We start from the raw sequence: 18,630 nt of genomic DNA on the forward strand, positions 1-18,630 counted from the left end.
CATCTCACCTGGATAGAGTTCTGCTGATTTTCACAGCTGGAGGTTGTGGGGACTTCTCTTCCTAGCACTGTTGCTCAGTGCTGGGGAGCCTGCTGTGGGGCTTGGACCCCTCCCTCACATTGGGGACCTCTGCAGCCGAGAGTTCCCTCCTGATTCTTAACCTCAACATGTGGGTGTAGGGCCAGCTCATTTAGTGTCTCCATAGGGCGTGAATTTGAAATTGTTGGCATCTTATAGATATAAAAATTAGGCCCAATGAAACTATATCACTTCACTGTGTTTACCTAGTGAGTAAATTTAGACTCTAAGCCCAAATGATTTAAAGGCATTTCCAATATTCTTTGCTTTGTGGTAGGCAAGTGTCCCATTAAAAATACACATTTTTTGGCCCTGGCTGGTGTAGCTCAGTGGATTGAGCACAGGCCTGCAAACCAGAGGATCTCGGTTCAATTCCCAGTCAGGGCACATGCCTGGGTTGCAGACCAGTTCCCTGCAGGCCAATTCCTGGCAGGGGATGCACAAAAGGCAACCATACATTGATGTTTCTCTCCCTCTCTCCTTCCCCTCTAAAGGTAAATAAATAAAACCTTTAAAAAATCATTAAAAAAATACACATTTTTTTAAAAGGGTGATGGCTGAAGTATAGTTATCAGTAACCACTATTCACCTGCGCTGTCCATCATTTCCTTTTGTCCTCTTGTGTAGAATTAACTATATGGTGATCAGTTAGCAGATATTTGAATATCACTAAGTAGTAAGCATCTTCCTAGATGCTTTAATGTAGTTTTATGTAGGTAGTAGTTGACACCCAGTTTAAATAAGATATGATAATATGTAAGTGTTAGGGATATTTTAAATAAGACTTAAAGTTTAAAATTCTAGTGATTTATTTCGCCATGTCTAATGTGCACTTTTTGCCAACGTTTTTGAGGGAAAATAAGGATGTGCATTATACATGGGTATAATGAATGCATACTATAGGTATAATAATGAGCACAATAATCCCATGCACAGTGTGCACAAAGTGTGGGTCTGCATTAAACACAGCAAAATACAGTAAGAGAAAACTGAAAAACAAATTTAATATTCTATTGAGTCATTGAAAAACAAAGTTATCTATCCAAAGAAATTTTGTTAGAAATAATTAAAATAGAAAATACAAGTTTTAGAATGGTGTGTAAGATACTTAATGAAAGTTTGACCTTTATTTGTAATGTTTTAGTTAACCTAGATATGTCTAAAATTAAGCCAAAAAAATAAATAAATAAACTTTTCAGACTCTAAATATGCAGAGACAACTGTTAACATTTTGGTATATATCTCGTCATACCTTTTGCTCTGTATATGTAATTCTGTAAATAGAATATGTATAATTCCATAACTAAAGTTTACAGAATTATAAATGATACATAATTGTATAGACTGAATTCCTCTCTAACTCTTTTTGTTCAGTAATATCATGAGAGTTTTTCAGTGTGAGTCAGTATGAGAACTGCATCATCATGTGAACTAGAAGCACGCTAAGGGTTCTAGTTCATAATTTATTAATCATTCTCTAAACATACATTTATTCCAAATGTTTTGTTATTATAGGATGACTTAAATCAGCCTTGAAAATTAAGAAATTTCTAAGCTTATGAGATTAGTTATTTTCATTAAAATAAATTTGACACTACTTTTTGTATAATCTGTTGATATTACTTTGAAATTAAGATATTCATACTTTCTATGCTTTACTATTTTATTTGGAACATTTTGCTCTGAAATAAAGTTATTTATTGAGTAGAAAATGTTTAGGTGTTTTTAAAATACAGACTTATTTTGGATACAGATTTGAAATGGAATAGTTGTTCAATAGCAAATTTAGTATTTTGAACAAGTTAGACCTGATGCTTTGTTACCTTGATCTGTATTTAATACTAAAATATTTAAACATGTTTGTGTTGTTTTTTTCTTTTTAAATAGATTATCTTTCTCAAGGAGTAGATCTTTCTGGAATTGAGGTAATAGAAAATGATCTACTTTTTATTGCAAGAGCTCGTCTTGAAGTGGAAAATCAAGCTAAACGCCTATTGGAGCAGGGTGTGGAGACTCAGGTAATAAAAATATCACCTTTTTAATGTGAAAAAATGTCATAATACAGATGAACATTAAATTTTGAGTTTACAAAAGCAATACATATTTTCATTTTATCACCGAAATATAATTTGAATTGGGCATATAGTAAATACAGAAAATATTATTTAATGTAATTTATTTAATTCTAAATATAGTCTTTTAAAGATTTCTAATGTATAATGTACATAACATGAAATATATTTTTATGTAATGTGTATATATGTAAATGGATAGTAACCTGTTGAGAATGCTTACTTTGTTCAAGGCACCGTTATTCATTTAAACCTTTTAGCAGTCCAGTAAGGTTAATATTATTGTTATGTGTCTATTAAAAATGAGGCCCTGGCCAGGTGACTCAGTTGGCTGGAGCATCGTCCTGTACACCTAAGAGGTTGTGGGTTCAGTCTCTGTTAGGGTGTATTCTTCCTTCATGTCTTGCTAAAATTAATTAAATAAACATATCCTCAGGTGAGGACTGAAAAAAAATTTTTTTAATGAAGACACTGAAAGCTTAAATAATTTTTCCATTTAAAATTTTTTTGATTTTTAATTACAGTTAATGTACAATGTTAGTTTCAGGTGGACTATCCAGTGATTAGACATTTATGTTACTTATGAAGTGATTTCCCCAAATAATCCAGTACCCATCAGACAACATAGTTGTTATAATATTATTGACTGTATTCCCTATACTGTACTTTATTTTTATTTTTAATTACATTTTATTGATTATGCTATTATAGTTGTCCCATTTTTTTCCCCTTTATTCCCCTCCACCCTGTACTCCCCCACCATCATTCCCCCACTTTAGTTCATGTCCATAGGTTGTACATACAAGTTCTCTGGCTTTATCGTTTCTCATACTATTCTTAACCTCCCCCTGTCTATTTTGTGCCTAGTAATTATGCTATTCCCTGTACCTTTTCCCCATTCTCCCCCATCTCCCTCCTCTCCCTGCCCACTGATAATCCTCTATGTGATCTCCATTTCTATGATTCTGTTCCCCTTCTAGTTGTTTGCTTAGTTTTTGTTTTTGTTTTTGATTTTTAGGTTCAGTTGTTAATAGTTGTGAGTTTGTTGTCATTTTACCTACTGTTCATATGTTTTATCTTCTTTTTCTTAGATAAGTCCCTTTAACATTTCATATAATAAGGGCTTGGTGATGATGAACTCCTTGAACTTGACCTTATCTGTGAAGCACATTATCTGCCCTTCCATTCTAAATGAAAGCTTTGCTGGATAGAGCAATCTTGGCTGTAGGTCTTTGGATTTCATGACTTGGAATACTTCTTTCCAGCCCCTTCTTGCCTGTAAGATCTCTTTTGAGAAATCAGCTGATAATCTGATGGGAACTCCTTTGTAGGTGACTGTCCCCTTATCTCTTGCTGCTTCTAGGATTCTCTCCTTCATTTTCATCTTGGCTAATGTAATTATGATGTGCCTTGGTGTATTTTTCCTTGGGTCCAACTTCTTTGGGACTTCCTGAATTTCCTGAAAGTCTATTTCCTTTTCCAGACTGGGGAAGTTCTCCTTTATTATTTGTTCAAATAAGTTTTCCACTTGTTGCTCTTCCTCTTCCCCTTCTGGTACCCCTATAATTCGGATGTTGGATGTCCGAAGGAGGTTCTAAGATGTCCTGGAGGTTCTAAGCCTCTCCTCATTTTTTTTGAATTCTTGTTTCTTCATACTTTTCTGTTTGGTCATTTTTTTCTTCCTTCTTGTCCACTCCCTTGATTTGAATCCCAGTTTCCTTTCCATCACTATTGGTTTCCTGTGCATTTCTCTTCATTTCAATTAGTTTAGCCTTCATATGTTCCTCTAATTTGTGACTAAAATCAACTAGTTCTGTGAGCATCCTGATCACCAGTATTTTGAACTGTGCATCTGAGAGGTTTGCTATTTCTTTTTTCTCTTAGAGTTATTGGCTCTGGGGCTTTGAGTTCTTCTTGAGCCATAATATTTTGGTCTGTTTGCGCCTGTTATGGTGCTGAGGGCCTTAGACAGGGAAGTCTAGGGTGCAGAGCCCTAGGTGTTCACCAGGGCAGGGCAACTCAGTTGCCCGGGTTGTGACGCTCTATGTAGGGGCAGGGGCAAAGAGGAGCAATGGGGATCCCGACTGCTGCTTCCCGCTGCTGGGGCCTACATGGTTTGTCTCACTGCTCACTCCTTCGCCTGGTTTATCTGCATGCAAATGTGTAACCATGGTCAGCCAGCCGCCTTGCACCCGCACTGGGTCCTCCTGTTGTATCCCCACGCCTGGGATCTGCCAGCTGCTGCCTGGGTCCCTGGGTTGGTCTGGCTGAGTTTTCCTTTGCAACCCCGCTCGGCCAGCCACTGGCTCTGCCCCTCTTACTGGTCTGGCTGAATGGTTAGTTTTTGTTGGATTTCCATATAGTTCAATTTTCTGTTTTGGTTGCATTTTTGTTACTAAAACTTTGTTGTCTTTAGATTTGGTTGTGCGAGGAGGCACAGTGTTTCCACCTATGCCTCCATCTTGGCCGGAAGTCTGGAACAATGCCTCTTGCTAGCTTGCTGGGCTCTCACCCCTCTTTCCACCATTTCCCTTGCTTCCCACTAGCAGATTGTGCCCTTTCTGGTGCTGATTTCCAGGTGGGTGGGCTTGTGTACATTCTGAGACCCTATGGGCCTGTTCATCGGACTCTTCTGTGAGACAGGAAGTTTCTCCTGCTGCCACAACACCCACAGGTTTTACAGGGAGAGGTTTTGAGACTTTATTTCCCTGCATTGGAGCCTGGGTTGCACCAGGGTTTGTCTTGCTTCTAGTTGTTCCTCCTGGCTTCTGTGCACAGGAATGTGGGGAATCCTTTTCACTAGCTGTCCCCTTGCCTGCCTCAGTCAGCTGCCATCTTGTCACACGGCCTCTTCACCCTGGCTGCCTGCCTCCACCCCTCCTACCAGTCTGAATAAATGTTTCTCCTTTAACTCCTTGGTTGTCAGGCTTTCATGCAGTTTGATTTTCTGGTAGTTGTGGTTGGTTTTTGTTTTTCAATTGGTTGTTAATCCTTCTTTTGGTTATGTGAAGAAGTGAAGTGTTTCTTCTTATGTCTCCACCTTTGAATCCTCTTGTTTGTGGGTTTTTTTTTTTAGATTCCACATATAAGTAAAATCATATTGAATTTGTCTTTCTCTTCTGACTTGCTTCTCTCAACAAAATACTTTGTAGGTCCATCTATGTTGCAGATGGAAAGATTATATTCTATTTTTCCTTTATAACTGAGTTTTATTTCTTACATATATGCACCATTTCTTCTTTATTCATTCATCTATTGTGAACATTTAGATTGCTTCCATATCTTGGCTGTTGTGAATAATGTTGCGGTGAACTTATGGATGCATGTGTTTTTTCATTTAGTGTTTTGGGCTACTTCGGATAAATACCCAGAAGTGTAATTGCTGGGTCCTTCTTTATCTCTTGTTATACCCTTTGTTTTAAAATCTGTTTTGGCTGACATAACTACTGCTACCCCATCTTTTCTTGTTTGTTTGTTTCCATTTTTGTAAAATACATTTTTCCATTCCTATTAGTCTTTGTCTTTTGATCTGGAGTCTCTCATAGATAGCATATGGATGTGTCTTATTTCTCTAATAAGTCACCATATGTGTTTTGATTGAAGCATTTAGTCCATTTGCATTTAAAGTAATTGTTGATAAATATGTTTATTGTCATTTTACTATTCATATTTTTTATTTTTTTTCTCGTTGTAGGCTTTTTTTGTGTTCGTCTTGTTTGGGACACTCTGTGCTTCCTGGATTTGTCTGTATTTCATTCACCAAATTAAGGAAGTTTTCTTTCATTATTTTTTCAAATAGATTTCCAAACTTCAAACCAAGGCTTGCTGCTGCTAGTGCCAGGCCTGGGGTCACCCAGCAAGATGTACGGGGCTTGCCAATGCGAGATGCTGCTTGTCTGAGAGATTTTAGGCAAGTCCAAGAAAGGCAGTTTGTATGGAAAAGTCACTAGAAACAGCTTTGGTGGGCCTGCAAGTTGGGTGAGGTCGGGGTCATAGGGAGTCATCAGTGCAGATAGAACAGTGTTAGCCAGGTTAATGGAGACTCAGCTGTGGTACCTGTCTGCTGGTTGTGTGATGGGGGACACAGCAACGGAACAGTGACCTCTGCCAGCACTTCTGTTTGGGAAAAAGCTATCCTTCCAGCCCTTGCCTTGAAGCTAGACAATACTATTCCTCTGTGTATGTCCCTGTTACCTTTTGAGGTGCTGCCCTAGTGCCAGAGCCTAGAGGGAGTGAGTCCCATTTAGTACATGAGGGGTCCCTTTGAGAGATACACCTGGGTTTCCAGAGCCTTTTATCTTAGTCTGCCACAATCCCTGCTAGTTTGCACAACTGGTAGTTATGTGGACTTCTCTTCCCGGCACTGGATCCCTGGGCTGGATCCTGGGATGGGGCTGGGATCCCTTTCCCCTCAGGGAGTACCTCCAAAGCCAAGATTTCCTTCCCAGTTTTTAATTGCCACGTGTTTGGTGGGACCCGCCCATTCTGCATCTCCACCCCTCCTGTGAGTCGCAGTGTGGCTTCTTCTGTGTGTCCTTAGTTATAAGATGTCTGTTCAGCTAGATTTAAAGTGGTTCTGAATGATGTCGTTCTGTCGTTTAGTTGTAATTTTGATGTGGTTGTGGAAAGATCTGAGTGCTGCCTTTTCCTACTCTACCATGTTGACCTGGAGCCCAGAGCTTAAGTAATTTGTTGAAGAAGAGACAGCTCATAAATATTATAGTTTGGATCAAAACATTAACTACTTTAAACCTAGACCATCCACCCTTCATAAGCACTGAGCCATGATTAAAAAACATTGTTTACTTGAGATTTTCATAAGGTGTTAATTTCCTGGTGCTTAATTTTCTGAATTAGAAGAAACCCAATGTTAAATATACTAACATAGTAGAATCAACAAGTCACTCGGGGTGGTGAACACACAGTGCAGTATACAGGTAATATATTATAGGATTGTACATCTGAAAGCTGTATCATTTTATCAACCATTGTCATCCCAATAATTCCAGTAAAAAATAAAACAAATCAGATGTAAATACCAGTTTTACGTTTGTGTTGCACCCAGCTGTTTTCTCTATTTGTAGTTGATTCAAGTATAATCACTAATACCTATCTTTTTTATTTATATGCTTTAAGCCAGGAATTTCATTTTGTGCATTTGTACTGGATGAAAATAATTTTGTGAATAATTCATTTGTGTAGTCTCTAAATTAGAAAGTTAGTTATTTGACTAATTGTTGTAAATTAAAATATATATCTGAATGTCAGTTATTATTTGAAGTAAACTTTTAAAATGATTATATACCTAATGAAAAGATAAATTTTGGACATATAGATTGAAATACGACCAGGTGAACACAACTGTGAAATCAAAACTCAGCCCCAGGAAGGCCACTGCAGTCCTCTCACAACCACTCTCTCTTCTTATTTTCAAGAGGTAACTATTTTCTTAACTTTTAATACTGGAGGTTAGTTTTATCTACTGCCAAGTATATCTTAACTCGGGGTCTCACTTTGAAGATAAATAAGACACTTGCCTACATCAAATGAAAGAAGGTACCTTTTCTCAAAGAACTATTCAAGGGATTGCACGTCAACTTTTTTTTAATCCACCTATGCTGAACATATCCTTTAACAGGAATAACAAAGGAATCAGAGACTATTCCAAAGATACTCAGTTGTTGAAAATCATATTTAAACACACTACTTCCAAATGTATAGTCATATAGAAATGAAGGGTTGAGAAACAAATACAAGATCTGATAAACCACAACCAAATACTTCTCTGAAGAATTTTAACACTGCAATAAGTTCTTGTTCTCTCTCTCTATTCTTCTGCTTTGGGGTAAAATGCTCGGAAGATATTAATTAAAACCACTTAACTTGACCTAATATGTCCCTTAAGGCCACTGTCTCCTTGTTGATTTTCTGTCTGGAAGGTCTATCCATTCATGTCAATGTTGTGTTAAAATCTTACTATGATTATATTATTGTCATTCTCTCCCTATATTTCCATCAGGATTGGCCTTACATGGTTAAGTGTTCCTAAATTGGGTGCATAAATGTTTACAATGGATGTGTCATCTTGTTGGATTGCTCTCTTTAACATTATGTAGTGTACTTCTTTGTCTTTTACTATAGCTTTGGCTTTACAGTCTATTTTGTAAAGATAAAAGTATTTATACCCCAACTTTTTTCCCCTTTTCATTTACATGAAATGTTTTTCCATCCCTTTACTTTTAATCTGTGTGTATCATTCATTCTAAGGTGGGTCTCTTCATAACAGCCTATATATTGGTCTTGTTTTCTTATCTATTCAGCTATCATGTCTTTTGTTTGGAACATTTAATACATTTGTAATTAAAGTGATTATTGATATGTGTGTATTTGTTGCAATTTTTTAAACTATATTCCTCTGCTTTTTTTGTCTCCTTTTACTTCTACCTCTTACAGCAATCCTTTCACATTTCCTGTAATACTTGTTTGGAGGTAATATCCTCCTTTAGCATTTTCTTGTCTGGGAAGCTTTTTATTTCTCCTTTAATTTTCAGTGATAGCCTTGTCTGGTAAATTGACCTTGGTTGTAGGCCCTTTGCTTTTTGTCACTTTGAATATTTCATGCCAATCCCTTCTGCCCTGAAATGTTTCTGTTGAGAAATCACCTGACAGTGTTATGGGAGCTCTGTTGTAGGGAGCTAACTGCCTTTTTCTTGTTTCTTTTAAGATTGTCTTTGCCTTTAACCTTTGGTATTTTAATTATGTGTCTTTTGGGGGGCTTCTTTGAGTCCTCTTTGTCTGGGACTCTCTGCACTTCTTGGACTTTTATGTCTTTTTCCTTCACCAGGTTAGGGAAGTTTTCTTCAGATAGGTTCTTGATTCCTTGCTCACCCTTTTCTTCTTCTGATACCCCTGTGCTATGGATGTTGTTATGTTTTATGTTGTTCCAAAGGTTCCATAAAGTGTCCTCATTTTTTTAATGTTTTTTCTTTTTGCCTCTCTGATTAGGTATTTTTTACCTTTTCTTCCAAATCACTGATTTGAGCCTCTGTTTCAGCTAACCTACTGTTTATTCCTTCCAGTGTATTCTTTATTTCAGCCATTACGTTCTTCATTTCTGACTGGTCTTTTTTTATGCTTTCTATGTACTTTTTCATACTGTTGAATATCCTTATAATCAGTAGTTTGGACTTTATTTCTGATAAAGGGCTCGTCTTCATTTCATTTAGCTCCTTTTCTGGAGAATTCTCTTGTTCTTTTATTTTCAGCCTTTTTCTGTCTCCCCATTTTGGCTGCCTCTTTGTGTTTGTTTCCTTGTATGAGGTAGATGTGCTATGACTTGCAGGCTTGGTAGCATTGCCTTATGAAGTAGTTGTTCTGTGGCTTCCAATAGCATAGTCTCCCTGATCACCTGAGCTGGTGCTCTAGAAATGTCACTTGTGTGTTATATGGGCCCTCCTTTTGTAATTGAGTTTTCATTGTTATTGGCCCCATTGTGCATGAAATCAGTTCCTTAGGCTGCCTGACTATGAGTCTCCAACCTCATCACATTGTGCAAGCTGGTGTGCAGTTGTTGATTACATGTAGTAGACTTTGCCTCACCAGGTTTCGGTGTCTGCTGAAATCTTCCTGTGGATATGCTGCTTGTGAAACTTACTGGGCCCTGCTCTGTTGTTGTCTGAAGGTGGCCCCTGGGTGTGTTGGGTCCTGACCTCTTTGGAGGGTCTCTGGTGCAGACCTGTGTCAGACATTGACTGTGATTGTCTTTGGGCAGTCTATTTGGAACTAAATTGATTCACAGCTGGGGCTCTGTCTGCTGGGCCTGAGTGTGTGCAGGAAGTACCGAGCTGTGCACCATGGTTGGTTTTTACTAGCACCAGGCTCGGAGGTGGGTTAGCAGAAGTCTGAAAGCACCCAGAGATCTGCCTCCTCCTGCAGACTGCCTGTTAGGTTTAGTCATTAAAGAGCCTCTGGCTGTATTTCTCAGCAGGGCATGAGCTCCACATGGTGGGGTGATCGGGACTCCAGCGGCGGGGGGGCTATTGATTCTCCCCATTCTGATGCCAGATGGAGGAGAGTGCTCTGCCATTTTTTTAATGTAGTAAATCACTTCTTTTTAAAAAAATATTTTATTTATTTATCTTTAGAGGGGAAGGGAAGGAGAGAGGGAGAGAAATATCAATGTATGGTTGCCTCTTATGCGTCTCCTTCTGGGAACTGGCCGGCAACCCAGGCATGTGCCCTGACTGGGAATTGATCCCCGATTCTCTGGTTTGCAGGCTCCATGCTCAGTCCACTGAGCTACAGCAGCCAGGGCTGTTCTGGCAGTCTTGATATGGCTTCTTCTCTAAGTCTTTGCTTATAAGGCTTCTTTCTCTCCAGCTAGTTTTCAGTTGGTTTTTCAGGACTATTTTTCTTTAATGTAGTTGTAATTCTAATTTGGTGCTTGGAGGAGGTTAGTGTAGATTTCACCTAATCCACTGTTTCTTGGATCTTCTCCTTGTTCCTTTTTTAAAATGCTGTGGAGTGATGTATTTTTATATATAGTGTTTCAGTCAGTTTGGTGCTAGATGGGACTGCTAGAATTTTATCAACAAGCTACTAACAGTAGCTTAAACAAGTAGGTATTTGTATGTGGGTGGTTCTAACATTGTTTTAGCTATTCAACAAGGGTCTTTCCATTTTGTCACCCTTAGTGTCCTCTTGCTTGTTTTGTCATGGTCACAAGATAACTGTCACACCCCTAGGCATTACGTCTGTATTCAAGGTGTGGAGGTGGGTCAGTGCTAGCTGCCAGCCAAAAGGCAGTGTTACAAGCTCCTTTTCTAACATTGCCCCAGCAGACCTGTCCTTATGTCTCATTGGCCCAATCTGGGTCGCAGTATCTCCCCAGCTGTCCAGAAGACAGTGAAAGCAAGTATTTGGCAAAAAGGAATAGAAATGTCAACATTGCCTTAGGATATTCATGAGCCATTTCCTGGGGTGGTGCACATTTTTCACCCCTGGAGAAAATTAGAATTTTACTAATAAGAAACAAGGGGTGATTAGCTAGTAATACTTGCCATAAATATTTTTGTTAAAGCATGAATCAGTAGAATTATTATTGTTACTTTACATAAGAAATAAGACATAGGTATGTATTTAGGGAGGGAGGTGGGGAGCACTGTGGGGGCAGGGCTGGGAATATAAGACAGAAAACTGTACTTGAACGAGAATTAAATTTTAAAAAAGGAATAAAACATGAAAAAAAGACATGTATGTATTTAACTTAAAATTTTATGTTCAAAGAGTAAAATTTATGGCTTGAGTCTCAGTGTTCTGTGACTACTTTTACTGTCTTAAAAAATTCATTTTATTATTGAACACATTTTAGTGACCGTGAAATATTTTCTACTATTATATAATACAATGAATGCTGAACTTTGAATTGATGTAGGCTGTGCTCTTCAAATTTATTTTGTAAAGAAATTTGGAAATTAAAATAACCCTTTTCTCTGTATTGATTATTTCTTCACTGTCTTCGCCATTTTCTTAGGGTCTTTTGTGTTATAACTTCTTTTCTGTAGAAACTTCCCCTTCCAAACCATGTTCACTTTTATTGTTTTTCTGCTTCTTCCTCTTGTCTCTCTCTTTTTTTCCTTTCTTTACTATAGCTCCTTATTTCTTTCTGCTTCTCTTTAAAAAGGCCTAGATTAAAGTTGATATCTGGCTTATAAGATCATATTATGCTGTTAAATATCCTGCTTAGTCGTTTAATTTCATTTAGGTTATGTACTGTTGACTGTTGATTGTTAACAGGTTCTAAAATAATCATATTAGGTTAGCTGAGAAGTACATATCAAGCATTAATGGGCTGCATGTTACTGAATCAGAAAAGCCACTGGTAAACTCTGAATCACAACCAAGGTAGCTAATGTAATTCTTGATTTTAAATTACATTATGTAATGTGATTCCTTCTTTCTTTAGTACATGTAATTCTTCATGGGGCTCCATTAAGTTTTCAATGTTTTAGGCATTTATAGCTCAAAAAAAGGTGTTATGTATATATCATGTTAGTACATGTGTACATAGATATTATAAATTGCCTTAGCTATTTGGTCCTAATATGTAGCTGTTACCTATAAGGTATTGTGAGTTTATTAGCACCACTCTTGAGAAATAAGATATTTGTATTTTAAAGTTCCTCAGTTATTGATTAAGATGCTGTGCTTTTTTGTCTTAAAACGTACTTGAAAGTCAACCTAATTTTATTAAAGTTATAGTGTACTAAGAGAGTATTTTAAAGAATTATCTGCTTTTTTAAAATAAAGAGCTATATCTTTTCTATGTTATAAAATGTTTTCTTTTTTAGCAGTAAGGATTATCATCATAGTGAGAAATACCTGTTCTTTGAATTTTTGCTTAAAGTAACTTCGCATCTTTCTCAGTATAATCCTTGTGTCTTAGGAGAAGCCAGGTCGGGGACATGTTCATCAATTCTGCCTCTCTTTCCTCACCTACCCCCATCTTTTTAGTATGATTCTAGAGTTCCTTATTGTTTGTTTTCATTAAGTATGAAATAGCTTAATAAGAGCAAACTTTGAGGAAATATTGTAGTCCTGAAGGCTCACTAATAAAGTGTTTTGGAAGTAAAAATTTTAAATCTCTGCTTCTCTTTCTAGTCAAAATCAGTTGGAATCAAGTCAGAATTTTATATTGTGTTTAAGGCTTTATAAATGAAGTCATTTTGTGGACTGTTGCATGAACTATAACAGCAGAATAGTATCATCAAAATTTATATTCTATATTGTCCTTTTCCTTTTCTCAGTGTGTTTTTCTTCTTTTATGTATAAATCCTAGAGAAAAATAATTTGACTACTAAGGTATTATTTAGTGAGGAGAAAAAGTAAAATGTGATACAAGGATTATATGAACCTTTCCAACTTTTGTATCATCCACAGTGGAATCCTGGTCTTGTGAATTCATGTCATTTATGTGTTTTGTTTCCAATTAAATAAAATTTTGTTACTCTTTCCATTTCTAATTTCAATGATGTGAAGCTTTTAAAATCCTGTCAAACTTGATTTAATGCTGTATGCATGCTCACAAAGGTCATTGCATATTAGCATGTAGCTTAGTAAATGCCTGGATATCGCTTGCTATTTCTTGGAACAGTCTTTACAGTAGTCTACAGATATGTCTCTGTCTCTTAGCTCAGTGCCAGCTGTTGCTTTGGTTACAGTGCTCCTGTTTGGGCAAGCTTTTTAGGGACGTTAAAAAACTACACTTCTTTTCTGACGCGTTCTTTGTGATTTTATTTTCCTCCCTGTCTATGTTACCAAGACATTGAAAAGGAAATAACAAAACCATCATATTTATTTCCAAAGCAAGATAAATAATTTTAGTTTAATAAATAAAATGGCTCTGCCATGTTTTGAAATGCTTCGGAATAGAGTTCTGTCTTGATCTACTTATGAAATTATCCTTTCTACTTTAGTACATAGTCTTTCATTGCATTTTTTATTGAATTTATTGGGGTAATACTAGTTAACAAAATTATACAGGTTTCAGGTTCAGAATTCTTCAACACATGATCTGTATGCTGTATTCTGTTCACTTCCCCAAGTCAAGTCTCCATCCATCACCATTTATTTATTCTCCATACCCTCCTCTACTCCCCCACCCCCCAGAATCACTTACTGTTGTCCATGTCCATGTTCTTTCTCTATTTTGTCCTGCTTCTTTTTTTCATGTTACAGTTTATGAAGTTGGGTTATTCCTGTCAAGTTTAATAATTTAAATTATTAAACTTGGAGGTCAGAGTGATAATTCATAGGAAAATCATTCTTAGAATATTGACTGTCTCATTTAAAGAGAATACATTGTCTAAAAACATTGCTGCCTTTTCAGTAGAAGTTCATCTCTTTTTAGCATGGTATTTTTCAAGTGTGTTTAGTTTCTCTGTTTTGAGATCTCTTACAATTGCCAGAGAATATTTCTCACCTGCACAAATGGTGTATCTGGAGATGTTCTAAGTCACGTGTATCATGATAGGATGTCCTGTTGCAGAGTACAGAGTAGGGACTGAAGGTCCCAAGACCTAAAACTGGCCTTCCACTAAGAAACTGTGAGCCTTCCCTCTTGGTTTCCTACTTTAGTTTCCTTAACTGTAAAATGAGCTTTGTAATATATAACATCATTATGTTTTAATGACAAAATTGGTGGGTGTAAAGGCCCTTGAAACATTGCTGTCAAGGGAAGAAAGCATCTCTGTCTGGTACACTATTTTCACAGATCAGGTTTGGACATTATGATGTCCAAGGTCACAGAATACCAAGAATGGCTCTGATTTTTAGAGAGGTGGTTGGTAGGTTGTATAAGAAAACGAAGAAAAGTCATAGAGCTGATCCTGGAGCATTGAGAAAACAGGAACACACATCAAGCAGTTAAAGGTGAGCAGTGATTTGAAGTATTCACATTATATCTGTGAGATGAGAAAGAGGATACTGTTAAGGACAAGTTATGATTTTACTGATTTAAACTATACTAAAGTTATGTTTTGCAGCAGGCAGTGGAGAACCAGCTGAGTAAGGCAAGAAGTTGATTAACTGTTTGCTCCTGAATTAATACCATCAAGCTTCCCAGAGAACACAATGACCCAGGGTTCTTGGAAGAAATTTTTTCATGGGCAGTTTTCAGGGAGACTTTAAACTTGAGGTTTATGTGTGCAGAAGCCTCTTGGCAAGATGGGCTAAACTGCTTACATGTGCAGAGAGATAACATCAGTACTGGTTTCCCAACACTGACCTGTGGGTCGTTGCAGTCTCGCTGAGGTTTTATTAGTTCTCAGTAAAACTAAAAATGAGCACCAGGTAGTGACTTTCTCATAAAGCAGTATTCATAATTGAAACAGTGTCTCTCCTTTTTGTTTACTCCTCTTTTTATTTACTCCTGTTTTTCTTAAATAACCATTTTATAATGACATAATGATGGTACCTAGTGAGTTCTTATAAATGTCCTTACTTGGCAAAGTAAAAAAAAGGCATACATTGGTCATTGTTCTTTTAAAATTTCCAGCTTAAAGAAAACCAGAATTTTCTTTAATTGGTATTAATGATTATTTGTAACTTACATCATTACTTGGAAAAGCATGAACTTAAAAAAATTAAAATCAGACTCTGCCATTTATTCTATGTGTATTGGACCTTCTGTTAACTTCATTTTTCAATGTTCCCGTCTTTCAGTAGGGAAAAATAACAGCTACTTTGAAGATTTTGTTGGGGAGGACTAGACATGTTAAAAAAGAAAATTTAACTGAGTAAATTTTAAAGATCTAATTAGCTTTATTGAGCAATTGATAAATCAAAAAGCATCCCTTTTACTATGTAGAAAGGAACTCCAAGAAGTGCTACAAAATAGAAGATATTTATAGTCAGAAGGCGGAAGAGATAAGGAAAAAAGGATTCTCTCACCCTCCTGTGGGGAATCTAAAGGGGATGTGTAGTAGATGATCTCATTGGTGCTGACCAGAACATCCAGATTCAGACCGACCAGTTAAGACTATATCACTGGGGAATGTTGTTAACTGTAATTAAGTTAGGTGTTATATTTTGGCTTGATGAGCTTAGCATAAGTGAGTCCATTTTGGACATGTTGTTTCTTTTCAACAGAGATCATGTGTATAAAGCCCCTAAAATAATCCCTCATTTGTAGTAGAGCTTACTAAATCACTGCAGCATAGAAATATTACCATTATTTTTTTTATGTATCCCCTTCTCTTTATTTTTATTCTTTTTTATTGAGCTTATTTGGATGATACTGGTTAATGAAATTATACCAGTTTCAGGTACACAATTCTGTAACATAAAATCAGTGCACTATTTTGTGTCTTGAAAAGCCAAGTAGTCTCTGTCCATCACCATTTACCCCTATATCCTCCTCCTCCTCCCTATACCGCTCCTCCTACAGTCAATACACTGTTGTCCATGCCCATGAGTTTTCTCTCTTTTTTTCTTTTTTTCAATCCCTCCAGCCTACCCAGGGAGCCCTGGCCCACACCCTCAACAGTTGTCAGGCTGCTCTCTATCTGTGAGTCTGTCTCTATTTTGATTGTTCATTTGTTTTGTCTATTAGATGCCGGAAATGAGAGAAATATATAGTACTTGTCTTTCTCTGACTGACATTTCCCTTACCATAATTTTTTCCAGGGCTATATATGCTATTGCACAAGGGTAAGAATTTCTTTTCTTCTTTTTTTTGATGGCTCCGTAGTATTCCATTGTATAAACACACCACTTTTCTATCCACTCATCTATCTACTGATGGGCACTTCAGCGGCTTCTAAATCTTGGCTACTGTAAATAATACTGCAGTGAACATAGTGGTGCATATATTCTTTACAATTATTATTTCAGATTTCTCAGAAGTAGGATTACTGGGTCACAAGATAGTTCCACTTTAAATTTTTTTTAGGTAACTCTATGCTGCTTTCCATAGTGGCTGTAGCAACCTACATTCCCACCAACAGTACACAAGGGTTCCCTTTTCTCCACATCCTTCCCAACTCTTGTCCTTTGTTGATTTACTGATGATAGTCATCTGACAGGTGTGAGGTGGTATCTCATTATGGTTTTAATTTGCATTTCTCTGGTGATTAGTGATGTTCAGTATCTTTTCATATGTCTGTTGGCAGTCTGAATGTCCTCTTGAGAAGTGTCTATTCAGGTTTTTGCCAATTTTTGGATTGGATTGTTTGGTTTTTGGTGTTGAGTTTTATAAGTTTTTTATAAATTTTGGATATCAGCCCCTCATCTTTTGTATCATTGGCAAATATCTTCTATTCAGTAGGTTGTCCTTTTGTTTTGTTGTTGGTTTTCTTTGCTGTACAAAAACTTTTTGGTTTGATATAGTTCCAGTTTTTCATTTTTCTTTTATGTTCCTGTTTCTTTTGCCTGAGGAGATATATCACAAAAAATATTGCAATGAGGAATGTTTGAGGTTTTACTGCCTCTGTTTTCTTCCAGGATTTTTATGGTTTCAAGTTTAAATGTTAATCCATCTTGGGTTTATAAGAAGATAGTCTAGTTTCATTCATTTTTTTTCATGTCTCTGTCCAGTTAGCCCCAATAACATTTATTGAAGAGATTGTCCTTACCCCATTGTATACTTCAGCCTTCTTTGTCAAATGTTAATTGACTATAAAGACATGGGTTTATTTCTGGGCTTTCTGTTGTGTTCCATTGGTCTCTATGTCCATTTTTGTGGTTGTACCATGATGTTTTAGTTACTATGACTTTCTAGTACAGTTTGATAACAGGAAGCTTCATTATTCCAATTTTGTTTTCCTTTCTCAAGATTATTGTTGCTATTTGGGGTCTTCTGTGGTTCCATATAAATTTTTGGAATGTTTGTTCTAGTTTTGTGAAACAGTCCACTGGTATCTTGATAAGAATTGCATTGACTTTGTACATGGTTTGGGTAGTATGGATATTTTAATGATGTTAATTCTTTAATTCATGAATACAGTATATGCTTCCACTTATTTGTATCTTCTTCAATGTGTTATAATTTTCTGAGTACAGGTCTTTTTTTCTATTGTTACCTATTACAGTTGTCCCAATTTTTCCCATGTTGCTCTACCCTGCCCTGCGCACCCCCAACTCCCATAGTCAATTCATGCCCATGGGTTCTTTATACCTGTTCCTTGACTAATCCCTTCCCCTTATTTCTCCTCTTATCCACTGTCTCTTCCCCTCTGGTCACTGTCAGTCTGTTTCTTATCTCCATGCCTTTCATTCTATTTGGCTCCTTTGTTTGTTTTGTTCATTAGGTTCCATTTATAGGTGAGATCATATGTTACTTGTCTGTTGTGACCTGGCATATTTCACTTAGCATAATACTCTCTGGTTGAACCCATGCTGTTACAAACAGTAGGAGTTCCTTCTTTCTGCTGTGTGATATCCCATTGTGTAAATGTACTACGGTTTTATGACCTACTCATTTACTGATGGGCACTTAGGCTGTTTCCAGCACGTGGCTATTGTAAATAATGCTGCTATGGAGAACAGCCATCACTCTAAACTGTCAGAAATCAAGTTGAATGGAAGTCTGACAACTACGGAATTTAAAAAAACAAAACAAAACCAGATCCATCCAGACTGGTAGGAGGGGTGGAGATATGAAACAGGCTGGTCCCTCACCCATGTGTGGTGGATAAAAATTCAGGAGGGATATTTTGGGAGTGAGGAGTCCCAGCCTCACACCAGGCCCCCCAGCTTAGGGTGTCAGTGCCAGGAAAGTAAGTCTCCACAACTTCTGGTTAAAAAATCCGGCAGGTATGGAGTTGGTAGAAGAAACTGCTGGAGCCCAAGTAGTTCCTCTTAACCCACCCATGGCTTCATCTGTACAGACTCACTCCCTCTGAGGTCCAGCACTGGGGTAGCAGCTCGAAAGGTGGTAAAACCGGTGGTATATGGGGAGAAACTGGAGTGCCTGGCATCAAGG

At 37.1% G+C, this 18,630-nt stretch overlaps 1 protein-coding gene across 1 annotated transcript in view; it reads left to right on the forward strand.

Annotated features, from left to right (window-relative positions):
- COG5 (component of oligomeric golgi complex 5) overlaps nt 1–18,630 on the forward strand; it is a 385,812-nt gene that overhangs the window by 167,640 nt on the left and 199,542 nt on the right. The window contains exon 7 of the mRNA XM_037065860.1: nt 1,966–2,096. Within this exon, the coding sequence (XP_036921755.1) occupies nt 1,966–2,096 (131 nt within the window). The remainder of the gene's footprint in view (nt 1–1,965; nt 2,097–18,630) is intronic.

The sequence above is a fragment of the Sturnira hondurensis genome, unplaced genomic scaffold, assembly GCF_014824575.4.
Source record: "Sturnira hondurensis isolate 20B ecotype Veracruz unplaced genomic scaffold, ASM1482457v3 Scaffold0016273, whole genome shotgun sequence".
Lineage (NCBI taxonomy): Eukaryota > Metazoa > Chordata > Mammalia > Chiroptera > Phyllostomidae > Sturnira > Sturnira hondurensis.